Source organism: Ambystoma mexicanum, chromosome 4q (genome assembly GCF_040938575.1).
Source record: "Ambystoma mexicanum isolate Mex_15411 chromosome 4q, UKY_AmexF1_1, whole genome shotgun sequence".
Classification (NCBI taxonomy): Eukaryota; Metazoa; Chordata; class Amphibia; order Caudata; family Ambystomatidae; genus Ambystoma; species Ambystoma mexicanum.
Window position 1 is genome coordinate 659,373,955 of NC_090928.1, and position 27,516 is coordinate 659,401,470.

The window sequence follows — 27,516 nt, forward strand, 5'->3', positions numbered from 1 at the left end:
AAATGATACCATGGGGTTGTTGATCCATGTACATGAAATAGATTTGGAAATAATTTGCGTGAAAATGTACTTTGTATGAGCCACATGGCTCGAATTGCAAAGACGTTGTTGTTCATGGATTTTGGTCGAGTGTGTGGGCTGCATTAAGGCAAAGTAGGAGTTGAGAGGATGAGCTAAATGAGAGGGTGACTGTCTACTGGGTTTTGCCCCAAACAGCTTCTGGATTTTTGATGTATGAAGGGGAGGAAAACCAAACATGCTAGTGTGTCCACCTTGGTTGGAAAGAACAAAGGCTATTGCTCATGATGAGGGGCATTTGCAGCATCATGCAGGGTTTTGTTATTGGTTTCATATTTCTTTACCGTCTTGAAATGCTGGTCCAATGTGAAATATCTGTCGTGGAGAGTGGATATCACCAGAAGAAGCCTATAGCTGGTTGAAATGAATGGCATTTATATGGTTGCACCATCTCTCTTTGAATTTGGAAAATTGCCATGTGTTTCCTAACGGACATGAAAATATTCCAATTTATGCAACTACTTTGAATTAAGTTCCAGAGGTTGTATGCTGATTCAGTGTGGACCTTTTCATCTTAAATAACTAAGGGTAATCCAGACATGAACCCCTTGCTCACTGTGCCTTGGAGAGACTCGATTTCACCTCACTGTAGAGGCCCAACAAGGCTGAACCGTATCTGGTTTTGCTGATGGTGCTCTTGTTCAGAGGATAATTGTCTTGCATTTCGGCAAGGGACTGTCCTTGTGGGAGGTACCAGACTGATATGGAAATGGATCCTTTACCTTTGTGTAGGGTCCAGCGAGCTGAAACTTGTTTGTAGACTCTCATGAGTGGGATACATGCTGTAGGACCTATTATTTGAACCATGCTTGTCCTCGGAAGAGGGGCTCCCACACTTCTGTTAAAGAAAAGAACATACCACTGATTTTGTATGTCAGATATCCTTTGTCCTGATGAAGGCAGAATCTTTAAACTGGATTGCCGAAACTATGTAGTGATGGTTGATGTATTTTGACCATAAATAACTGTTTATGGATGAACACTTGTATTGATATGATCAATTAAATTGGTATTGTTTTATAGTTCTAGGTTTTTAGTTTAGCAATAGGAGGATTGATGAAGATGAATGTGTGAAAAGTAGAATTGTCTACTCAGTGTTTAGTTATTTTACAACCATTTGGCAAGAATAAATATTAATATTTTTGATAAATGCTTTTCTCACTTGGGTTGATTCTTAATTTGCATTTGTACAATTTTCATTTGATTGAATTATCTGGCTATATGTAATTTTGATAGAGGTTTAGAATGTACAGAATGCTTCAAAGTTATATGTACAGTTATATGCAAAAGGTCTGGGAGTTATACTTGCTCTTCTTGGTAATATTTGCTTGTAAATAGGTGCATTTGTTGGAGTGTGTCAAGAGATTGGTGACAGGAGAATGGTGTACTTTGATGAGAGAAATGTGGTCAGAAGGTTGGAGATCAGATTTGGAGATTTGGTGAAAGTGAGGATGCAGGTGGATGTGATGAAAGGAAATCCTTTTTTCCGATCCATTGGACAGTGGCGATGGTAATGGGGAGTGCTATGGAAACCAGCGATGGACGGGTCTGTAACAAGGGGGAAGTGGTTGTGGGTTATAGGGTGGTGTAGATGGTGATGAGGGATCTTAATCACTGTAGAATATTCCACGAATTAAGGGAGGGCTGTGCAGTAACCTCTTTTGTCTGGAAATGTACCATTGTTTGGAAATGGCCATTATTTTGTGCATATGTTGTCTCATTTCATGTCCTAACCTTAAGGTGGGCCACAGTCTTTCCAGCGGTTAGCAGGTGATTCTTCTTCAAGGAGAGGAAGGTGTGTGGTATTCTTCGAACACTTACAGGCCTGGTTACACAATGCTGTACTGTGTTTTATTTCTGTGTGTGTGGGCTCAGCGTATTGTGCACATGTGAAGATGTCCGACTTTTGACTGATCTGATAAACACCCTTTTTTTTTAGTTCTTTTGCCATTTTGGCCAGGTGAGCATTACATGATGACGTGTAGGCTTGTTGCATGTCGCTTGTTGCGTTGTTCCCTTGTTGCATGTCGGGCCCATCCTGTTTCCTTGGCGTCTACTCTGTAAAGTTGTTGCACCATGCCTGCTTTTTGTTTTTCCACCTTGTGCAGCAGAATCATGGTGCCTGTAAACCCAAGTGCTGTGGAGGAGCTTAGCAAGGATGAGCGTGTTGCCTGGGGAGGGCGGAGGGTAGCAGGTGGGACAGTGAGGGCCGTCCCTCTCTGAACCACTGGTTCCTTTGGTCGGGGCATTTGGAAGGCAGTTTTGATCAGCAATAAGTATGTCGTTGTTTTTATTGCCCATTTGATTACCGCTGATATTTCATATTCTTCTGTCGCCACATGCATAGGACAATAACACCAGTGTGAGCTGATCCTCTACTTCTACAATCCTTGCAATAGTTGTCTTTTTCTTCGACACTGTATATAATTTCCTTGTACCATTTTCAAAGCTACTATTGGTATTTCTTCATTATATACTTTTTTCTACCACTCAGGGGTGGGGTCTTCTTGTTGGCGCAATGTGCACTGTCAGCAAAGAACCTCATTCCCGAGTCAGAGCACACTCATGGAGTAGATTATATTGCTATTTCTACTTGGCTCTACCAGGGCAACCCTTCTAAGTGATCATTTCTGGGAGGTCATTGTGCCAGAGAGAATTGGGTAACCTAAGCACAGCGGTGTGGTGTGGGATAGCTGGTGCATGTCGGGTCATTTCTAGCTACCTAGTCCTGCACATAGCATTGTTAGTGGGCGTGCCTCGCCATTGAAGATAGCGCCAAAGCTGGATGTAGCAGCTCCTGTGGGGGAGAGAAAACAAGCATTGCCTCTGAATTTCCATTATCTAGGGATTGACTCACCAATGCATATTAATCAATCTCATAGGCTGTAAAAACAATGAGAAAAATATATTTTTTTACAGAACCTATCGGACGGGTAGAGTATACGGGGAGGAGTTCTTATAGTGAAAAGCACATGCTGAAATGTTGGTCCAAAGAGGCTGAGCGCAGTATGTATCTGCTTTACAAAATAATAACATATAAACAGCCTTATTCATGGAATTATCTGCGCGTAAAACGCAGATTTGCGCGCCATTCTGCCCGAAAATCCCCGTTTGAGGTATGGGGATTTTCGGGCAGAATGGCGCGCAAATCTGTGTTTTACGTGCAAATAATTCCATGAATCAGGGGCAAACTGTCTTGAAATGACGGGTCTGATTATTTCAGCCTGAGCAGGCCCTTGTTTATAGTCCTCCTCCAATGGTCTGCACCCCCGGTGTCCATTTGGCATAAGGGATTGCACTTGTTAATAAATTCAGCACAACCAGAACCTAGACGCATGGAGGCATGTAGTCAGCTGGTGATTTATTCCCAGGTTGGCAACTGCTGCGCTGGTCCAAGGCCGGGAAGCACTCGCCCTAACCCAGCACTGCAATCAGGGACGTCATTTCACCAAAATGCCAGGGATAGCAGAAGTGAAATCACATGACCCTTGACCTCCGATGACATCACAAGAAGTGATGTAATTTGACCCCACCCCGAAGTGACATCACGGTAAGCAATGGAACATGACCTTTTACTCCTTGACAAAACAGTGGCATCACATAGCATTGTTCCTAAGTACACTATGAAAAATATGGGTACAATATCACTTTAACGTGATAAACATTTCATACAAGAATGTATCGCCATATGTATTGGCAGAAAAAAACATGCTATAACTGCAACTTGCGCAAAGCAAAATACATAGTCTGAAATGGATGCGTATTAAACTCTAAATGCTTTTTGGAGTATTTTGTCTGCATTGTGAATTTGAGGTGTTTAAGAACAGACTAAATCAGTGACTCTCCCCCTGAAGTGTGCCTGAAATAAACCATCAAAGAGTCTAGCAATTATTGTATAGAATTCCACAAAGACAAATTATTTGTTATTCCTATTCTTTCTTATTTAGGGTCACTGCTCAAAGTGTTACAATTGTGAAACCCCCTGTTTTTTTTTTTTTAAGAAGCCCGATCAAGCAAGCCAGCCACTCTAGAAACAAAGAGCCACATGACATTGGCCAGAGCCCACGAGCTTCAATTTGTAAAAAAACCAAAAGATATATGTTTTTCTTTTTTAGGGGTAGCAAGGCAGACCACAGGGGTAGCAAGGGGTCGCTAGGGAGACCCCTGGCGACCCCTAAATGACGTAATTAACTGCAATGAGCATGCTCTGGAGTAGAGATGAAAGGGAATGCAATCTTTAACCAATCTATACAGCAATAATGGTCCTAACTGGGGGGATTGCTAGTGTTTTTAGCTTAGTCCTAAATTATGAATATCTGCTTAAATAGCTAACTAGCCAATCTCTCTTTAACAGACTCAGGAAAACAATCAACACTGAGCCAATCAGCCCTTCAGATAAAGTAGGGAGTAGGGGGTGATATCAGCATGGCCACCTATGTTCCCTGATAAAACTCCTTTCCTTGGACTAGTTTTTACTCCTTCAAAATCATAGGTTATAGGACCCACGAAAATCTTATTTTGGTGGAAACATGTAGAAAGTTCTTGGGACAGGATGGCAGTCTGCATGGTGCTATCCAGGTCTGCTCCTTAAAGGTAGTAGCAAAGGCCGAGAGCATCGCCAGTCCCTACTAATACTGAGCATTAGTGCTCTCCACCAGAGTCACCAATCTAAATGGTGCTCAGGCACCTTCTAAGAGCATACGCTAGCCTTCCCGTCCCACTCTGGTAGCAATGTCTGCCTCACTGCACATGCCTGAGACAGAACCCGCGCTGTAAAGGGGCACACCTAAATGGGAAGCAGACTCCCTATGTAGGGAATAAGGAGAAGAAAGACCCAGCAGTGCAAGTGATAGTGGAGGATGGGGTTCCCTTGTTCAATAGTAATCCCCACCCACAATTTATGGGACCTTTTAAAAAAGGGACAAAGATTGAACCGGGATTAAGGTGTGCATCAGGCGGTTATCTCTCCTTAAGATACCTGGATTTAGTGCAGCATTTCTACCGCAATAACTCCTGTAACTTTGTTTGTTTCTGGCTGTTGGATGGAGCCATCTAAAAGTGTAATGACACAAAGGCAGGCATGATGTGCCTATTTCCAGGTTCAGCACCATTGCAACTGCTCCACCACAAACCCAGGCCTGCCGTTTGTGGCGGCCATTTTATGTATTGTATGTATTCGAAAGAATGAGACCGTATCGGCCTCTACGAAGGTGACTTGCTACAGCTCTAACATATGTCATGGCTAGGCAGACCCCTCCCTCTCTGTTGCTTTGCCAGGAATGGTTTGATCCTTTCAATGCTAGTAATGCCACTTCCGAATGTATCCCCCATACCTACCACGGTATGGCACTTTCCCTTCATGCACGCATGTATGTAAGTGACACCAGATGTTGTTTACATGTCTAGTTGTATGCGCTCTGGGGGATGTTTCAGCTGGGGCCAGCTTGAGAAGAGAAAATTGTCTCCATGAAATGCCCCTATGTTAGAGCTGATATGACTTTTGAGATTGCAAATCCAATTGTACCCACTTTCTTTAACACCCTAATTCAATCCACCCTTTAGACAACAGTTCAAAGAATAGAATTGGAGAGGAATAGATTAATAGAAGTCAGTTATTAAGCCATCTTGCTCAGCAAACTCTTCTAGGCTTTGGCATTTCTTTTCATGTCTGTTTAGTGTGCCTGCACAACAGATGTTTGGCTCACCACCACTGCCAAGCCTGTCATCCATTCCTTGTGTATTGCTTGCTAATATCATGTGTTATGTGCTCTTGCCGCAGCTCAGACCATGTACAAACTTTATTTCTTCTTTGAATTAAAAAGGGACATTGGTGGACGAGTGAACTACCAAGCATAAATCTCCACAAACCGCAGTATGACCTGAACACGACTCAAAGAAATGACTTCCAGAGACTGTCCGGTTCGTTGTCGGCCGATTCGCATCACTACAAACCTAGCAGAGTTCCTGCAAGTGGCATAGGTAAGACTCTTCTTGGTGTGTAGGGTGGTTTCACTGAAGCAAGATGTGTGTACGTGTGTGTTAATTGATTGTATATTGGTTTGCACTGTCAAAGTAACACGTCCTTGATCCATCATATCAGTAATGTTGGATTATGCACAGCAACAGTAGCATTTGCAGCAATATACGATGCACTTCACGTAACATCAGTTCAGGATGGCATGCTGAACCCACAGCTATGTATTAGGGGTAGAGTGGGCACAGTTTATTGGATTTGGAAAAGTGGGTGAGGATCCTGGATTGGGCAGAATCGACGGATGCAACCAAGCGGTGCATGCACCTTCCCTTTTGGGGCGCAGTGTGCGGGCGGGGGCCTGCAGATGGCATCCTGGGCAGGCGATCGCCACATGCAGCCGCATCAGTAGATCTGTTGGCTGAGGTGAGGTGGTGGGTTTGGCCCTGGACCTGAGAAAGTTTGGAATCCCAGTGGACATATCGGGAACACACAGGAGCCCAAAGGCAGGTCTATATCCATCTGCTCAAAGGCTCCCTTTGCTTTGCTATTTCAAGCCCGTAATGTGGGGTGAGCGTGGGTGCTGGTGAGCGGGACACAGGCTGGACGCAGGGCTACGGTGTTGAAGGAGGAACATCTACCTTTTTATTCTCCGATGAGGGGGTCTAAGGACCAAAGGAGGTAGGACACATATGGGGCAGGAGGTGTTGTGACATGATTGCCCCCTCACACAGCACCAACTGGCTGAGTCAGACTGAATAAAAAGCAATGGGATGGTCTGGTGGAGTACCCAGGTACTCCTATAAACTCCCTGATAAACTTGCCCGGCAGACCCTCAAATCCTCACAATCAGGTGACCTCGTTGTGCCTCATGTTCAATTCTGTTAAAGGAATAGTGCGGTCTAAAATATTATTGGCTAAAAAGTTGGCCTATAATCAAAAATATATCTAAAAAATATTTTTAAATAAAGTCCCTATGTAAAGTATTGAGCAAATGAAGCTCAAACTGAAAAATGTGAAGCACTAGGAGGCATCCATTTTGTGAAATGGATGCCTCCTGTGCTTGCCCTTGCGGCACTAATGAAGCAAAAGCCAGCCAGCTGTAATAAACAGAAGCTACCACTGGGTAGCTTTTTCTTCATTGGTGCCGGAGGACGGAGACCAGAGACTGCAGGCAGGAAAGCTGCATCTGGGTTGCAATTCTCTGGCTGCAATTCTCAAAAGCGTCCTAGATTTTCTCCCAGTCAGTTGGAACTTTTGTGAAAAGTGACTGAGCGGCACTGAGAGATTGCGACACTGAGATATTTCTGGCCTATCTTCGCCTGCATTCATAGCCTGCTGCCCTTGTCTTTTACTGTTCTTCTCTCCCTCTACCATACACCTATGCAAAGCCCCAAAAGGAACAGGGAATAGCCTCTGACAAGTCTGAATCCCTAGGGGGAAGTCCCCACTATACAAGCACAGCAAGAAGCGAAGAAAGCACCACCCCTTTCTAGCAAGGGACCCAACACCCAGAGCACCATACCCAAGCCCCTGCCATTGCAGCCCAGGGTCGGACTGGGGCATAAAAATGTCTTGGGCACCAACGCAAAAGTGGTCCACAGTTGCAAATGGTAATTTATTCCTTTTGTGACGCCGCTGGAATAGTACCCATAAAATGTGATGCAAATTGTACATTTTAAAGAATGTTTATTCAGCAACACTGGGCAAAACTATTAGCCGCATACTGAAGTAACACATCAAACTGGCCCACAGTAGCCAAAAATAAAAATGGCCCCACTTTGACCAAAAAACTGGCCCACGCAAGCATTTACCTTTTTCTGGTTCGGTCATGGGCTATTGCCGTATAAGCCAGTCCGACCCTGTTGCAGTCCCATCTCAAGAGAAAATAACTGACCTAGAGAAATGTCTGGCATCTCTGACGAGTTTGCCTGCAAACCAAATCCTCAGACTAGGCTCCAAGCAGAGCTTAGTGGACGTATTAGGAGGATAGAAAGACTGGAGAGCCAAAGTGAAGAAGAATATGAACGGTGCTTGAGAAGTTCCAAAAGCAGCCGCAGCTCTGAGTAGAGCTTCAGTAACAGGCTGATAACACTGGCCACTCATTCATTCTCACATCCTGTGTACAATATTTTACATTAGGAAATAGGCTACACAGTAATCTCCCTGCTACCGGAAATGAATCCTCATTGCCAGCTGCTGGCCATCTGTTATGGACAGTTTTTATTTTTAAACTTTATTTAAGTTGCACAGAAAATACCACAAAGCATTAGTTCAGCAGTTTCACATTTACACAGTTAGTATCATATAAGCAGTTTACAGGCATGCAATATTGAAGAGCATTTACACGGTTCCATTTTCACTATAGTTTATATCAGTCCTGTTATTCAGATATTGGCGGAATCCCCCCCATATATACCTTGGTCTGCTGGTGCAGGGAAGTAAGCTACAGTATACTTCCTCCTGGTCATTCACCCACACCATGTCATTTACCCATTCCTCCGTTGTTGGGGATACCCTGTTCTTCCACCTCATTAATATGGTGCGCTTAGCCAGTAGGAGCCCAATATTAATGAGCTTGTGCTTCACCCCGTTCATTTTGAGTATACAGCCGAATATGCATATCGTTCGCTCCGAGTCTATCGACTGCTCCACCATAGCTTCAAGTGTCTCGCAGACCCCACGCCAGTATTCAGAGAGCTTCCCACAGGACCATAAAATGTGTTATCAGATCGTCTTCTTCACTCCTGTACCTAGGGCATTTCCCTGAGGCTGCTGCGTACATTCTCTTCAAGCGAGCTGGGGTAAGGTGTACTCTGTTTAGTATTTTAAAATGGATTAGCCTAAACCTGGAGTTAAGCGATCCCTGCTTTGTGAGGCCGCACAGCTGTGACCATTGTGAATCAGTGAATGTGGTCCCCAGGTCTCTCTCCCAGTCCCCCCTAACATCGGGCACCTGTGCCCCTCTTGTTTCCAACGCCATTCTGTACAGTGCTGGAGTTTTCTTGGTCGTCGCAGTGGAGGTTATGTAATTGAGGCATGGATGCAACTCTGGTTCTTGTGGGAATCCCTCCCATGCAGCTGCAATTGCCGATCTGAGTCTAAGATATTGCAGCTTCTGCAGTGGGGTATCCCCTTTCTGAAGTTTGATGTCCTCCCAGGGTCTAAATAGGCCATTATGATATAGGTCTCCAAACTGTATAACACCCACCTCCCGCCATTGTGTAGATAGTGCTGTGGCTGTTGACAGGGCCCGGTAGGGCGCATTCCAGATTGGTAGTTGGGGACTGTTCATGACAACATTTCAGGGTTGCTGTATTAATCTCGTCCATGCTTGTTGCGTGGTCGGTTTCGGGTCCAGGTGGTTGCAGTTTCCCCTCTTCCCAGCGGCTACCCTATGCAACAATGCAGCCCTTGTCTTCCCCTGCGTTTCCAGATGCACGTAGGAGGTTCGCGGTGTGTCCCTCACCCAGTTCGCAGCATAATATGCCTGGGCGGACAGGTAATATACCTCGTAGTCAGGAGCCGCTAGTCTCCCCCCAACCTCGGCTCATAAGGTTGCGTGAGGTGTCAGCCAGCTGGCCCTCACATTGCCTTTCCACACCAAGGCAGAGCAGACGCCTGTTATATTCTCATAGAAGAGTCTGCCCGGCCATAGCGGAATTGTGCTGAACAGGTAAAAGAGTTTGGCCAGTATGATAATTTTGACTAGTGAAAGCTGGCATTCCCCACAATCACAGTGAAATAACCAAATAAGAGACACTAATGGACACACCCCAGTAGGGAATGAGACCAGGACCAAGTGCAAGTGAGGTAAAAGAAAAGACTTTATATAAAGTTAAAATGGGGCACGCAGAAGACTCTGCTACTCTGAGAGCTCTCTGCCCAAAACACAGGAAATTCACATTGTTACATATGGAAACAACATAACTAATCAGAACCACATTTCTTGTGGAGCCTCAAAGTGCTGTCCAATATCATCATATCTCTACTTGCAGGGAAATCATTCATGGCCGATTTCACTGGGCCGAGAGTTACATTATCTTGGGAAGACATTAGGATGGGTTGAGCAGGAAGGGGGGGCTTTGAAGGGGAAGAGAAAGGGGAGGAATTGAAACTACACATACCAAAGCATAAGACACCTTAGCAACAATCCATAGATCCTGCTACTGTTAACAGGTATAGTCCAAAGAAATGAAATGACTGAGCTGTATACTAGTTAATTTGAGCATACCCTGTTTCGTAAATACTCAAAAGTATACTGCAAATGTCATTGTATCATAAAAGTTAGGACAAAAGAGAGCAAACAGTACTTTTTTGTAAACTAGGTTTAGGCTAGGCTTTTCTGCTTGAGTCAACATAAACTGTAGGACCCTTATTTTGTGTCTTTGTGTACTCATGTTTAGCTGTACGGGGGTATTGGAGCAGTCCATACTGTGGATATGACACACCATTGCTGGACTCTAAGGATTGGCCTTTGGTCACCATTTTTTTTTTTAATTTATGAGTTTTGTCAAACAAGATAAGCAAGTTACAGGTGCGATTGAAACATATTAGAATATGATTACATATCGAGTATTCTTTTAACGGCCAACAGAATGTAGCTCTATCCATGTATTTACATTTCCAACTCCTTTTTTTCCTCCCCCTCCCCTCCTACCCGCACCCCTCAACCCCAGAGCAGAGTTTCATCTCTGAGTTTACCACCTGTTTACAGTACGTATGAGTGTTGTATACGGTACTACTTTGTCCATTATCAGAATCGGGTAGTAGTGGGACAGTGAATTCCTTTCCTTGGCCCCAGGCTGCCCAGGCACAACTAGTTCTTTGAACACAAATATTACAATATACATCGTAGTAACCACCGTCACTTCTATTGTACAACATTTAAGTGGGAGCAGGCAGGTATTCATTCACAAAGTCAATCCACAATTTCTCATTCTTGGCTGCTCTCCCATGGAGGGCAGCGGTAATTCGTTCCATTGTATAAATATTAGTCGCTACCCCAATCCAGTCATTCTGACTCTGAACCTGGTCCATTTTCCACTTAATCACCAAGCAGGCCCTTGCTGTCAGGAGCAGGGGGGGCACAATTCCATTTACCCTGTTCACTTCACCTTCATGTTCCTCAAGGTTAAACAGTATTAGGAGGGGTGTAGTCTCCCGGGAGATCCCATCTAGCTGTTTGATCCACACAAGAACCTTGTTCCAATACATCTGGACCTGGGGACATCTCCACCACATATGCCAGTAATCGGCCCTCTCCCCACACAGATGCCAGCACAATGGGCTCCTGGTCTGAAACATTTTAGACAGTCTATAGGGGTCGTACTGCCAATTATGCAGCCGCTTAATGGCATGCAGCTTGTATTGTGTAGCAATAGATACCTGAGACGCTCCCTTACAAATCTTTTCCCATACCTCCGCGTTGAGTGCTTATCCGAGGTCCCGCTCCTACCTTTGTTTTAAGCCGTCGGTTTATCCCCTCCCCGCATCCAAGAGCACTCTATACATATTGGAGATTGTATCCAGTAGTTTTCCGAAGGGGGTGAGATCACTCTGAAGTTTGTCATGCCATTCTTTTTGTGTGAGAGTGCCCTCAGCTGCAAGAAAGAGAAGACCGTCAGCGGGTGAATCCCCAACGCTTCCTCCAATTCCATAATCGTGAGAAAGACCCCACCCCTCCACAACTGACCAACTCTCTCTAGACCTGCATAATACCATGATTGAAATCTTGCATGGTCTGGGATTTCTTTACGTATGTCTGGTGCCCATATGTGGCTCAATGGGGAGGGCCACGTGGTGATTTCTTTCATGTTCGTCCTTCTTTCCAGGTTTCCCATATTGTACCGAGTATGGGATGATTCCGAAGTCTATGCAACCGTTTATTGTAAGGGACCTATAGCCATCTGATACTGTGGCGGGAGTTGGGTTATGATTATCCAATTTCACCCATTGTAGATCCTTTCTCCCTCTCAAGTGAGGGATCGTATCCTCAATTGTACGGCGTGATAATACAGCTTGAGATCGGGGAGGCCTACACCTCCCTTCTCTTTGGGTAGAGTGAAAGTGTCATACGCTATTCTTGGCCTTTTCCCTTGCCATAGTAATTTTACAATGGCCCTCTTCACTTCTTTGAAGAATGTTTCTGGAAGTTTTAGAGGGAGCATCTGGAACAGGTTCAGGAACCTCGGTAGGCAGACCATTTTGATTGCATTAAGTCTCCCCATCCACAAGATCGTAAGCTTTTGCCATTTCTACAGGTCTTTATGGAAGCAATTGAGCAGTTGGGGGAAATTTGCTTCGTACATATTTTCAAACTTTTTGGTCAGGTTTATTCCTAGGTAGCGAAGAGTGCTATTTTCTAACACCAGGCCAAGCGATGAGAGAGTGTTGGCATAATCGTCGGTGAGTTCTTGTAGTGGAAACAGTATTGATTTAGACCTATTAATTTTGAAACCCGAGAGCGAGCCATATTTTTCAATTAAGTGCATAGCTCTAGGTATGGATGTCATGGGGTTCTGAATGTGAAATAGGATATCGTTGGCATAAAGAGCTACTTTATATTCCGTTCCAGCCACCGATAGGCCCTCTACCTGGGGGTCAGCTCTCAACATCTGGGCAAGAGGCTCCACTGAGAGGGCAAACAGTATTTCAGACAGGGGGCAGCCCTGCCTTGTGCCTCTACTCAAGTTAAACCACCTAGAATATTCTGAGTTAACATGACTGCTGCCTTAAGGGATGTATAAACCGCCTTAACCCCTCTACGAAACACAGGGCCCAGTCCCACCTTCGCCAGCACCGCCTCCAAGAAGTTCCATTCCACCCTATTGAACGCTTTCTCAGCATCAATAGACAAGAGCGCCGGGTTGGCTGTCATTGTCTTCGACTCATGAATCAGGTGGAGGGTTTTGCGCATTGTGTCTGCGCCTTGCCTTCCAAAAATGAAGCCGACCTGGTCGGGTTGGATCAATAGCGGCATGTGTGTCTCCAGTCTGGCTGCTAGCATTCGGGTGTAGATCTTCGCGTCTATGTTGAGAAGGGAGATGGGGGCTGTAAGATCCACATTGCTTGGGGTCTTTGCCTTCTTTGGGGATCACCGAGATTAGCGCCTGTGAGAAGGAATCAGGGGCCACTCCTGTTTGCAAAATGTCATTAAATAGATCTACCATAAAGGGGACGAGGGAGGCCATAAAGTTCTTATAAAATCCCGCCGTGTAACCATCGTTTCCTGGTGCTTTTCCCCAATCAGAGCCTTTTGATTGCCCTTTCCACCTCTTCCACCGTAATGGGTGACTCCATCCCCTCCACTGCTTCTCGGGGGAGTTTCGGCTTGTTTACTTCCTGCATATATTGATTTAGCTCAGTCCCCTCCTGTCCCCTTTCCTATGTATATAGGTGTTCATAAAGGTTTGCGAATGCCTCTGGGATAACCCTCGGATCTGTTGGCTAGGCCCCTCCATCCTCCTCAATAGCAGCAACACATCTCTTTGCTCGTTGTCCCTGCAATCTAGCTGCTAACAATGCATCCGTCTTATCGCCTTTTTCATAGTGTTTCTGTCTGAGGAACTGGAGTTTACGTATCACCATTCCCCCTTTCAAGCGCCTAAGCTCCTCTCTTTTCTGCCTTGCTTCCACAACTCTTTCCGCGCTGTCCCCTTGGTATTCCACGCCACTACTTCTAGTTGGGCAATCTCCTTCGTCAGTCTATTTTCTATTATGGCTCTCTCTCTCTTTTTCGCAGCGCCTTCCCTGATCAAGAGGCCTCCCCATGCTGACTTTCCCGCCTCCCATACCATTCTTTTTGACACTTTTCCCGTATCGTTAGTCTTAAAATATTCTTCTATATCATGGGCCAACTCTGCACGAAAGACAACGTCCTTCCACAGGGATTTGTTACATCGTAACTTTGAGTTTTTTTGTGGAAGGGCACTCAGTCGGATATCGACCATAACCATATCGTGGTTAGACCATGAGATTGGCACTATGTCGGAGGTATTTACAACTTCACTTATGTCTTTCGAAAGATACAGGTAGTCGTCGATCCTAGTATATGTAGAATGTGGGGCTGGGGCTGAATAGAACGTGAACCCTTTTTCATTGTGGTGAGAGGCACGGCAAGCATCTTGCAAACCATACACTTGCATCATTCCCATCGCATCCGCGTGGCCACCATCAAGCGGTGGGCCTGCTTCTGCGTTACCAGCCTGTCTGTCCATAATAGGGTCCGCCCACAGATTAAAGTCCCCACCCAGGATAACATGACCCGCTGCCTCCAGCATTATCTTAGGAACTATGCGCTGCAGGAAGCTGGACTGGTTGGCATTGGGGGCATACAGTGTGGCAAGGGTAAAGGTGGTGCTGTGTGTCCTGCCAACTACTACTGTCTCTCCCTTCGACGTCTGCCCAAGTCTTAATGATCTCAAGGTTGAGTCCTTTCCTGATAAGCATGCCTACACCCTCCTTTCTCAGTGGACCAGAGCACCAATATTCAGAGCCCATACTGGAGTACAGGACTTTGCGTTATTCCCCCCTTATGTACTTAGTTTCCTGACGGAAGAGCACATCTAGATGTGCCCTTTTGAACTCCCTACTAACTAGGGATCTCTTATTGTGGGAGTTTAATCCTTTCACGTTGAGTGTGACAACATTGAGCAGCTCGGGTATATTAACCGAGGACAGTACTGCCATAGTCACTTCTCTGTCTGTTCTGTCTGTACGGAGGCCATATACTGCTATCGTTTAATGATTTCTCTACTAGCTTAAGCACTATTTGGAACATTATTAACTCTGCCCAGCCCCTTTCCCCTAGCCCCTTCCCCCAACCCCCCCCCCACCCGCGGCGTCCGACCTACCTGTGTTATCACCTAGCCAGCCCCGGACCACCAGTGTGGATCATGCAACCCACGGTTCCATCCTTAAATACCTCAACAAATCTTGAGCCCCCTTCCCCCCACCTCCCCAACACAAAAACAAGTAAACCCTTCATATTGTTTCAGGAGTGGCCTTCCCCCACTACAACGTCTGAACACAAACATCTGGGCCAGGCCAGACTTCAGCACGTACATAATACCTTCGTAGTTCCTACTGTGTAATCCAACCACCTCTGCATCTCACCTTCATTGGTGGATATCAAGCTTTATGTGTCGCTTTTAATGTCTCCGGGATCCCCAGCAGGCCCCCCACCCCCACCCCAAACATGGGCTGGCCTCAGGACCAGTATTTCTGTGCACAATGCTGTTTGGTGTCGCTCTGCATCAATGTTCTGCATTCGGGGAGACATTCACCCTCCTATATTTTCTGGATCCTGGGATTTTCTGTCGTCTTGGACCTTGGATACGCCATTATCGGTTTCCTCATCGATCCTCCTCCGGGTTTTGTTAATTGGCCTGGTTGCCCATCAAATCTGATATGCAGGTCTTTGACTTTTGCAGTTCGCTGTCGCACAGTGTTTCCCTCCCATTCAAAGGTGAGAGAGAATGGGTATTCCCACTGATACCGGACACTCTTTTCTTTAAGCCACCTGGTCAGGGGCATGCACATTCTCCGCATGGCAAGGGTGAATGAGGACAAATCTTGGTAGATCATAATTCTCGCTGTGTCAAGGGGGAGTTGGGGGGTGTTCTTAGCCTTGTCGAGGATCCTGGCTCTGTCGGCATAGTAATGAAGCCTCACTAGGACTGTCTTTGGGCCACCTGGTGCTCCCCCTGCCCTGTGTATCCGATCGACCTTTGGTTCATCCACTGTGTCGTCCTCAAATAGGATTTTCAGAAGCGCATGGAGAGTTCTTTTCAAATCCTGCTCTGTTTCCCCTTCTCCGGTCGGTATGCCGAAGGTATGCAGATTATTACGCCTTTCGTGATTTTCCAAATCGTCCAGTTTCAGGCGAAATTCTTCTTCCCGGGTTTCCATGTCTGCCAGCCTCTGGTCCATTTGAGACTCCAACGTATCGAGAGAAGTTTGAATGTGCTCCACCCCATCAAGTCGTTCTTCAAGTTTGTCAATTCTATTCGTAATCCTATCAATCTTACTCCCAATATCCGAACTCGTGCTTTTCATCTCGCTCAAGAGAGCTGCTACATCAGCTTTTGTCATGGCTGTTTCCGTCCCGGATGCCGCCATCTCTACTTCCGAGTGCGAGACTGGTTCAGAGTTGCGTGGAATATAGGAGTACATAGCTATTTTTTGATGTGTGTCCATATGCCATTCGTATTAAAAGCAGTGGATTGTAAAGTGTCTGTTCTTTTACTGGTGCTTTCTCAGTAGCTTGGGACTCCCAGTATACCTCTGTCTCTTCCAATTCTCTGCTGCACCGGCACTCTAGTTGTGTCTCCCCTCGCGTAGTGAGTCTTGATTGTTTCCCTGAGTCCAAGTGGAGTTCCGAGGACGGCACATCGTAGCACCAAACTCGTTACCAGATCTGAGCCATCAGCGATGGTCTGATCAAGGGGGGAGCCAGTAGAGAGGACAGGGGGAGGCAAGTCAATCTCCTGGGGATCCAGATGTATCTGCCTCATTAGAAAGGTGGATACCACTCGAATTTGGCCTCGTTGAGGGACAGTTACATGCACCAGGGGCCTCTTACATGACAGGAGAACTATCCCTGATTCCGTAGAGCAGTACTCCAAGTGGTCTCCTCCTGACGGCCACCGAGGTATACACTGGAGTTGCGTCATTCTGAATAGTCCGTATGGCGTAGAGGTACTGCTTATTCCTCTTATTGTCGAACGGTTGAGTTCTCTATCACATATGAAGGTTCTTTCCCTTCCACTCCGGGTCTCGGGTCCCTTTTGCTCAATACCCCATGTCCAATGTCACATATCTGTTTGCTGGCCGCATGGGCGTGGATGTCTTCAAGGGTCTCTATTAAACTGGAAGGGTCACGCTGCGTGCTTCGCTCGGTCCTCTCTAATCCATACTAGAGAAGTCTGTGCAGTTTCTCAGTCACCTCAGTGAGCAAATGATGTTGTGAGGAAATGGTGCTCTCGTGATCTCGTATGTTTTGAGGTCCAAAGATTTGAAGAGTTCAGCATGAGTCCAGGACAATTTTCTTTCTTGTTACCCCTGTTCTTGGCTATTGCATTTGCCTTATAGTGCCTTGCTTTGCTTGGATCGTGGGTTGCCTCCTCATTGGTGTGTGCCAGCTATGTGCCGTTCTGGGCACTAAGGTACCCAATTCTGCTTTATACGTTACAAAGGCGACCTGTACCAGGTGTACTTGAGGTCCATATAAGGTTGGTGACTCCCTTATATGTCCGCTGTGACCGGTGCAAGGAGCTGGGTGGATCGAGCCTGGGGTCCAGTTCATGGTGCAGGAGGTGCAAGGGTTTTTATTGGACCATTCTTCAACAGTGGTGTTTATACCCCATGTAGTTGTTAGGTCAGCGTGCTAATTTGTGGGCCAATACTATATTTAGCTCTGTTATTTTTGAGGCTGTGAGTCACAGTCTGAATGTCTCGTTCCCGGAGCGTAACTCCTGACGCCGTTATGAAATTGTGCCAGCAGACCACTGGGGGGTTCTCAGTGCAGGGTGTGGTTGCGGCGTTGAGATCTCCCCAGAGGGGGTGGGGAAGATCCTTGCAGGGAAAGTGCACCCAGGGCCTCGTCACGTTCGGGCCCTGCACCAGGCGGTGGATCCATCCACGGCAGTCACAGTGGGGAGGCCGGCAGGGCGTTCCACAAGAAGTCGGGTCTGCATTATGGGTTCCGCTCCCAGGGCTGGTGCTCCAGCGCGGAGAGGGGATCAGGCGTGGGATCAGCGGGTGTCTGCTCCGTAGTGGGACAATCGCGCTGTGGTACCTGGAGGGAGTGACGGTTGGTCGCAGCAGAGGACCGCATGAGCTGGCAGGAATTGCTGGTCCACTTTCGGTGTTCCTCTGTAGCGTTGTGTAGGGACTAGGCGCATCCGTCTCTCGCTTCTCCTCTCGTGGTGCTGTAGGGGTACTGTGCGCCATCTGGAGACCCTGAAGTCTTCAAAGGTGCTCAGTTCAACTGGGGACCTCCGCACACAGCAGTTTCGCAATCGCCTCTCTCACAATGCGGGGTATGGCTTTCTCCGTCTCCTTCGGGCCCAATCTCTTTTTCACTTTCGGTTGCAGCACGTGCACCAGGCTGCAGCTGGGAGACCAAACTTGTAGCTCGAAGTTCTCTAGCTTCCCTGCACCGATTTTCTTCGGGTTTTCAACAGATGGGAGTGGGGTCAGTTCCCACAACATATTCTCAAATTTATTCTAGGTTGGGGGTCCACAAGTGGGGGCTCAGGCCACTTATGGGACCAGGGAGCATGGAACTCACACAGAGGTTGAACTCATCCGTACGCCCCCTGATGGCCAGTCCCTGGTCACCATTTTTAAAATACAACGTACATCAAAAAACCAAGACATTTACAATAATGTGACGCTTTCACCTCGACCCCTTGGATTCTTGAGTGGAGTCTAGTTACCATGACTGTAGTAATCTATTCCGAATGCCGCCAATTTAAGTAAAGATTCTATAGCTTTGCTCAGCTGTAAATAATGTAAATACTATCTTCTAAATGGAATTCCATTTTATGCTGTGTGAATGGTTTCATGGAAGCGTAGTGAAGACATTGGTTAACAAAGAGTAGCCCTTTCTTGATGCAACTGAACCATGGAATTGCTTTTCCATCTACCTTTATGCAAAAGCTACACCATAGGTGGCCTCTTTAGAGGCCCTGGGCCGCCCAGGAGCAGCCTTTTAATGATCCTAATAGAACGAAGGGCAATGTCATAACTCTTTGATCTGATTCACTTGCTGGTCTTGTGGAAGTTGAAAGCTCTTTGGTGATCTTGAAAGAATGGGAAGCAAACAACTGTTGCAGTTTTGGGTATCTGACCAGTGTCTAACTTACCCTATCCCCATGAACAGTGTGTATTTTGTCTAGTGTATTAAATCTGCTGTGACAAAAAGTGGAATGTTTGCAAGAACATGCACTATTTTTGGTGTTAAGACCAATTTGATTTCCAATCTTCCCTACCAGGGTAGCAGCATGTAAGTGCATTTGAGATGTTTAGCGTTTTCCAAAGTGAAGGCGAATCCAGTACCATATTTTGGATTCCCTCAGGCTTCAAAGTTAATGCAAGAGGACCACACTGTGCTGGATAGGGTGGGGGAGGGCTTTATTTAAGGTTAGTGCTCTGTTTTGGCTGAGTTGCTTTATAAGTAAAAATTTTAACATATTATTGAATCATTGACATTCTAGCTGGGACAGATTCTCCCAGGTAAATTGCATAAATAAGAACTTACATCAGCTTAAGCATAAACGTTAAGCTACATCTTTTATCTGAAGCTCCTTCTCGATCCTCATTAGTGTGGAGTCGAGTGCCAGAATATGCAATTGGAGTGATAGTGCAGTACCCTGTCTCGTGCCACGAGTCTGACAGTAGCCACCTGACAAGATGCCAAGAGCCAAGCCAGTGGAGGAAAGCCTTCCATATAGTGCTGGATCATCCCCACTGTCCCTGAGCTAAAGCCCATCCATAGCAGCACTTCCATCAGGTGGCCACATTCCACCCGATAGAAGGCTTCCTCTGCATCTATAGAGATGGTTGCCATAGTTTCTCACAGATCGTAGCATTATGTAAGACTTTGCATCGCATCCAGTTGTTGTCTAAAGCTAGGGTGCCCTTCACGAATCTCACGTGGTAAGTGGAAATCAAAGCTGGACCAACTATATTAATACTAGCTGTAAGACCTTTGCTACAATCCTAAGCGAAATGGGCCAATAATCCTCTACTACATCTGGGTACTTATTTAGTTTGGAACACAATTTTCATTTGAGCTTTTAGAGAGGCACCACCAAAAACCCCCTGGGAGTGACCTATAATTAAAAAGTTCCAGTAAAGATGGTATGGACACATGTGAGGAAGGATAGCTCAGGGGCAATGCGTGTGTCTTGGAAGCAAGACAATGAAGCGCAATACAGGTTCGAATCCTGATCCCAGGCTTAGCTACCACTCCCTGGTATTAAGCTTGTTATAAACAAACAATTATAATGATGTGCGAAAGTAAAAGCAAATGCTACAGGAGGTCCATTATAGCCAGGCGCCTGATGGCAAGGGCTGTAATGGCTGCAGCAATGTGTCTGTGAGTGAGATAGGGCGCATGAGGGGATCACACGTATAATGAGGGATATTTGAGCGAGAGATTGTTTATAAATTAGCAATTTGCTCAGAGGATGACAAAATGTCTGAGGTTTGAAGGGATTGAGAAATGGGGACAAAAGCGGCCGCAAAGCCACAGTCACAAGTGATGATGTTGCCTTGTTCGTCTTGCCTGGATGTCACTTTGTTGTGTCTTGCCTGGCCTTTAGGTCACCTGCTAGAGGTTTTCCCCTGTTTCCCCAGGCCACACATATTGACTAATAGCACTCTAGGCCTTTTAGTTAAATGAGCACCTGACTCCTCCATGCAATTTATTGAGGGTATCCTTATCCCCTCGCTCAGCAAAGGATTGTTTTATGGTAGCTTCTAGCGTAACAATTTATTTGTATTCTGATTTCTTTTCTGAAAGGCTGTTTTAGAGATCAGTATACATCAAAGCGATACCCTATTGGTATCAAGTTATTTAGGGGTGTTGTATCTGCTGGGTTGTTCTACTTTGAAAGTCGAAAAGATAGGTAGACATTAATTTTTGACTCTTCATTCAGCAATCTACTCGGCTCAAGAGGCCATCCTCTGCATCTTGCATTGGAAGCCTCTCAATCCCACACAGGCATAACTGGGGCATGATTTCAAATTGAGCAGATTACAATGTCAGACTTGGTTATGCAAGGCAATATGTTTTTATTGATGATGACTGTGACAAAGAACATTGCCTGTCTCTGGGGGTGTGCGGAATTAGGTTGGCCACCGGGTTAGGGTTACACCACCCATGTCATGGTGCTGAGCTTGGAGGTGGTATATGAGGGATCCACTGGACCACCCCACCATGTCGCAGAGAACATACTCCTTCTGTACTGTTCCCTCGAATGGATGCCCCAAGAGGTCATATGTGTGGCTGCCCTGAAGTTGGCTGTGCTACAGTGATTTATCAGCCCACGTATCTTAACAGCGGCATGAAACGTAATGCAGTTGAGTCTCCCAGTGCCTGATTTGGTGGTGTGAAGCATGGTACAGATGCTGGTCACAAGATAAGAACTGGCCTGGAATCTGGGCACTCTTAGACCAATCTCAAATGATTCAGTCAAAACAGAATCCCACTGGAGTGCCTTATTTTTTATTGTAGTTCTGACTAAGGCTAAGACAATTGACCCTCCCTACTGGACCAAGCCCCAAGTAAGTGTTGTGGATGTGGGAGTCTTAGCTCAAACAACTCGGCTCCAGAAACAGTGGATATCCAGAACCAGTGAATATACGTTATTGTTTACCAGTGAATTCAGAAAAAAGGGATGGGGAGTGGGGTCTGTGGCGTGCGTGTCTAGGTTACCAAAGGAATGGGAGATGCTGGCCCAAGGAAGAGTAAGGGGGATGGTATTCCCTCGGAATCAAAGTGGAGGGTCAAAGGGTGATCTCTTTTTTGACTCGGCTTGCACAGGAGTGGTTGGCGCCCGAGATTTGTGTGCCTGGGGACCAGGAGATCTACTCAAAAAGCAAACTCACCTTTTTCATTGGGAACCAGCGGCTTAAAGATGAAGTTGCCATCATGTCAGGGCTCCCAGAACAAGATATTCTAGCTGCAGATCTCCCCCAATTTGAAAGGTTTGCGCCAGCAGAGAAGGGGGGACGAAGGCTGGAGATACCAGAGCAACTTTGCTGTTACAGACGGAAGAAAATATTTTCGGCTGAGGAACCTATGGGTTGGTGCGAGTGACAACAAGACTTTGAGGACCCACCTTCCCTTGTCCTAACATGTCTATTGCAAACCAACTCCCTAAAGGGGCAGTCAGAAGAAAGTGGGGCGATATGTGACAGAGTCCCCTGCCTGTCTCTTGTGGTGCTGGATGGTCACAGGAGCTGGATAGTCACAGGAGCTGGATACCAACACCTGCAATGTGATGCTGGGCCCATTGGTAATATATGGAGGAGCCCTGGACCACCCCGCTACCCCAGCTTTGTGGCAGGGGACTGTCACATAGGAAGTGTCCATTCTCCACTGGTCAGGATGCCACAAGAGATTTGTGTTGCTGCTCTGAAGTCCACTGTGCTAGAGTCATTGGTGCCTGTGATGACACCTACTGTGCATAAAAGAGGAAACATGAAAGATTGATAGTAGAGGAGTGGTAACATGAAATGTAATGCAGCAGTCTGTTGGTAATTGAAAACTTTAGAAAATGTTATATAAAGTACTGATTTATAGATTGAATTTATTGTTTTGGTCTTCGAATTGTTGACTGTATGTTAGCATAGGTCACTGTGATATAGAACAAATGCCACATCAAGTAAAATACGTTGCAAGGAATAGATTAATCAAACACAACAATGCACATCAGTTTGTAGTGGTTGTTCCAAATGTATCCATGTTATGGCACTGCAGGGAAATAATCCTTCATCAACGTAGTGATAGGACTTCATGTGACGAGATTACTACTTTCCTTTTTATTCGTGTAACAATAGTTAATTTATAAATGTACACACTACTTAAAGGGGAATTTCTCTCTGGAATTGTATTGTCCCAATGGATAAGGCATGTATTTTTTTAGCATTGATCAATCGATCCTAAAAAAAACTTTCAGTGCATCTTACCTTAGACTTTGCCACATCTACACATGCAAAACCACCATCTTATGGTGATCCATTGCCCTACGTTCAAGTGCCCCCACAGCAGTAAATCATAAGACATGCCCCTCAAGCTGACATCATTAGAAGCTTACGCCCTTTGTCACAAGGTCAGTGCATGTCTCTGTCTCCCATGCGTAAACCAACCAATGCCGATCCTGCCTCGCTTCACAGGCGGCAGGGTGGAGCCCATCCAGGCTGTTAAACCGAATACAATCAGTGTTTCATCTCAGCACCCTGAATGCCACTAATCCTTTGCCTGCCGTCCGTGATGCGAAGCAGGATCGGCCTTGGTTAGTTTGTGGATGGGAGAGCGCCAGAGAAATACCAAGCTTCGTGATTGTTGCACATGGATTGTGTTTATAGGTTTTAATTAAATTTTGAAATGACTGGCTATAGAGACCCACTAGCTGACTGATTAGAGGCTGGGTTTACCAGGAGCAGGGTGCAGGTTTGAGTACACGCATTGACTCATCTGTGGGGAGGTTCACTCAAAAATGATAGGATTTAAAAATATTGGCCATCCATGTGCCGCAATCACTAAGCTTGCCATTTCTGCCTCTGTCTCCCATCCGCAAACCTACCAAGAGGCTTCATGTTGGGTGATGACTATTTACTCTGAAACAAAAGGAGAGTTGGGCAGTCCAGCCCTCCTCCTGTTTCAGAGTACATAGACATCAGGCAGCACGCATTGCATAGGTACACTTGCTGCTTGCAGGTGTCAGTACTTCGGTTTAGAAAAAAGAAAAGGCATCCTTTTATTTTTTCTAATCTAAAGTGCTGACGCATGCAGGCAGCTCCTGTAATTGTGCAGCCGCTACACAGGCTGCCTCAGGTGTTGGCATGGCTGGGTATAGTTAGGGGTGGGTCCCGGCAGGGCCCTGATTTGGAGGCCCTTTCTGGAGACTGCCGGAGCTCAGCCCGGCTAGACCCGACCTACTTAAAGCACTGCCGTTACGAGGCTTTGAAATGTTCATAATCAGTAGTTACATTTTCATATATTTTACTGTTATGTGGCACAAGAGAAAACATGCATATTTTTTTATTCTGTCAAGGCCATCCCTGACTAGCGTTTGAATGCCTCCTTTAGAAGCATCATTTGCCTGTGATAAGTCCTCCTAGTAAGTGTGAATGTTACTGGTTTGCACTTCCGTGGGTGCATTAGGACACACAGCCACCACTCCACACTCCTGTTGGCAATCTAACCTTTCCAGACAACCAATTGGACCACAGTAACCCACATTATTTTCAAACTGTTTACTTGTTCACCACACAAAAACAGCCTGGAGTTTTGCTAGCACTTTTAATATTTTGTCACAGCACCTAAAACAATATGCTGCATGTCCTTATCAAACAATGTTTGCAACCAGAGGCTTTTATCATACATTTTTTTAGTGTCTCAAAAGTACAATGGTAAAACTTAGAGGCTTTTTGGATTACTTCGCTTTATATCTTGTGACTGGTAGTAAGTTTGTGATGCTGGAAATGCTGTATGGAGGGAGGTTGTATACAAATTGTTCGTTTTACAATTGTTTGAATTACAATTGACCTTTTCACAATTGACCGAATTGTGAAGGTCGATTGTAACATATATATGCGGGGGGAAACCCCCCGCAACCCCCACCCAATGCAAAACCCTTATTTATATATATATATATATATATATATATATATATAAATTGTGAAAAGGTCAATTGTGACCCTTTAAAATCAGTCATTTGTTCATTTGAACAATTGTAAACTAACAATTTAGGTAATACCTGGAGGGACAGGGCCTCCTAGTCCTTGGCCTACCACTTCTCTGTGTGTGTTTTCTCTGTTTTCTGCCACTAAGGTCCAACTGGACCTTTGGCAGTGCAGCTCTTCATGTTTTTCGTTTGGTGAACACCACCCAGGGGATACCCTTATGGCACCCATGGGTGGGGGTACACCCTTGTACCCTTTATGTGTGTTTCTGGGCACTTGTGCGTTGCCCACAGAGCAGGGTAGGGGCTGGTGGCAGCTACATCCTGGCTTGACATGACTCGGAGTGTCCTCCATTTGGGGACACCCAGGCCCTGCCATAGGAATCAATGGATTCCTTATAGAAGGCAAGATCGACCCTGTGGCCTCTTGGTTTCTATTGCCTTTTACTTTGTTTCCCAAAGTCCTGGGAAGCCCTGTCTGTTTCCTTCCCCCTGGGTGGCTGTTGGGTGGAAACACCATATATGTCTTGTGTTCCCTTTCCTCATGGCTGGCTGTTTGGTGGAAATGCCATATATGGATCTGGGGCTGCCTCCTGACAGACTGACTGGAGCCTTCCCAGGGGCTATGTGTTTTGGGTACACCATATGGGTGGGACCTGTATGACTGGAGTTTCAAGTGAAGTGTGTGTGTGTATGTGTCTGTCTGTCTGTCTGTCTGTCTGTCAATGAATGAGACAGCCCTGACATGAATGCAGTGTATTGTGCTGAAAGGCTGGGTACATTCCCCAATCCACTAACAGAGAGAGCCTCACAATACATTGACCTACAGCTACAGCCATTAACAACCAATTTAGCATCATATCTGAGATGCAGTAAACATGTAATACAACAGAAGGAAGAAATACCCTGGGAGAAAAGCTTTCTTTTTGTAACCTTAGACGTGGTATCTCTGTATACCAGTATTGAACATCTTAAAGGTTTAGAAACAACAGAATACTTTCTAAAATCAAGATCAATTTCTTTTTTGCTATAAAACAAAATGATTCTAGAAATGTTGCATTTTGCTCTAACCAATAACATTTTCATGTTTAATAAAACAATTTACAGACAAGAGCAGGGTACGGCGATGGGGGCCAAGTTTGCACCCTCATCGCAAACCTGTTTATGGGACATTTTGAGATCAATCACGCGTGGCAACATTCAGCATTCCCAGAAAGATATATTGTTTACTAGGGGGTGCTACATCGATGATGTATTAATGATATGGAATGGAGATACAAGGAAACTACATGAATACATTGATTATCTGAACACAAATGATTACAATATCAAATTTACAGACAAAACAAGTCCAGAGAGCATAGAATTCTTGGACCTACAAATTTACACAGATGGGGATAAAATCTTGACTGACCTATACATAAAACGAACAGCAGTAAACAAAATGTTACATGCAGAAAGTAACCATGTGAAGCACATAATCAACAATATACGTTATGGTGAAATCCTAAGAACAAAACGGAATTGTAGCTCAAAAGAAAAATATGAAGAACATGTCCTAATACTCAAAGAAAAGTTTATAAAGAGAGGCTATAAAACTGAAGAAGTAGAAAAAGCCATAAGTAGAGTTGAACAAATACCCAGAACTGAACTACTGAAAGATAAACTAAAGTTGAAAAACAAAGAAACAAAGGTAGACTTTATTACCACTTACAACAGTGAAGCATATATTTTAAAGAAACTTCTGAAAAAACACTGGAATATTCTACAAAGTGATGATGCGATCAAACCCAATATAGAAGTTAAACCAAGGATAATTTATCGAAGAGCCCCAACATTGAAGCAAAAATTCAGCCCAAGTAATCTCAAAGAAGATAGAACTGAGACTCTTAGTCAATTTCTAAAACTGCCAGCACCAACAGGACCTTACAGCTGTGGGAACTGTGTAATTTGTGATCAAATGTAGAATGGAATCTGAAGGCAAGCGTCCCCAAACAGCACGATCCTCCCCGCAATGAGAGACAATGAAGGACTCTCCCAAAATGGGAATAAGGCCAAGACAGAGTGCGGGTGAGCGTAAATGGGAGTTTATCAATCAGAATTGGGCATGCAAAGAACTCTGCAAACTCCGAGAGCGCTCTGTCTGACAATAGCAAAGACAGGCGTATTTATTTACAAAAAACGTCATCAAAACCTACATACTATAGGGGGCACAAGTTCATTGGGATTGGGTGGCGACGACTAACTATAGGTGCTGCTGTGATGTGGTTGGCTTTGGCTGGAAGACGTCATTGGGCAGCCTCGTGGGTTGGGCTAGGCCTGGCCGGGTGGCGGAGTTCATCCAGGCGGTGTTGTGGGGCCATCGTGGCCAGTGGCAGAGATGAATGTCTCTTCCTGACTTATTAGCCCTATGCCATGCACACCGCAGTCATTCAAGCTGTTTTTAGTGTTATCTTCTTCAGTAAATCTTACAATAGGTTATGCAACAGGTTAATGCAACACAGGAGGAATGCACCTTGTGAGGGGACTGGAGGCAATACGTCAGGGCATGGTTACCAGTGTCCTGTTGACCGGGGCCATAGGTCGAGGGGCTAAGCTTCAGGGCCCGGCACGGGCGGTACATGTCTTTCTGCCTTGTTAGAAGTTGTGATGGATGTTCCGCTGTGTGTTGTCAAAGTGTTGGGTGTCTTTATTGCACAGGGCCATAAGTCTGAGGTGGTCTGGTGGGTTGTGAGGTTTACAAGGGGGCGCGTACGTTCAGGCAGAGGTTTACTGCTGTGCTGTAAATAATGCAGGTGGCGGGTGGTGGCCTTGGGTGCTGCAGTGGGGATTACAAATCTTTGAAGCGGCTCCAGTCTGGTTGGGGGAGGTAAAGCAGCGCGGCGCGGTCTCTGCTCTCATGCCTGTGGCAGCCCTCACAGGGTGGGAGGGGGAATGGCCTTGGGTATTTCACAAAGGTATCTCCCTCGCGTGTTGCTGAGTTAGGTATAAAACATCAAACATTTGAACATTCTATAATACTTATTTAAAATCACGTCAAAACAT

The 27,516-nt window shown here is 45.6% G+C and overlaps 1 protein-coding gene across 1 annotated transcript in view; it reads left to right on the forward strand.

Annotated features, from left to right (window-relative positions):
• The window catches only part of CIMIP6 (ciliary microtubule inner protein 6), a 208,385-nt gene that overhangs the window by 123,231 nt on the left and 57,638 nt on the right, over positions 1-27,516 (forward strand). The window contains exon 3 of the mRNA XM_069608233.1: positions 5,901-6,057. Coding sequence (XP_069464334.1) covers positions 5,901-6,057 — 157 coding nt within the window. The remainder of the gene's footprint in view (positions 1-5,900; positions 6,058-27,516) is intronic.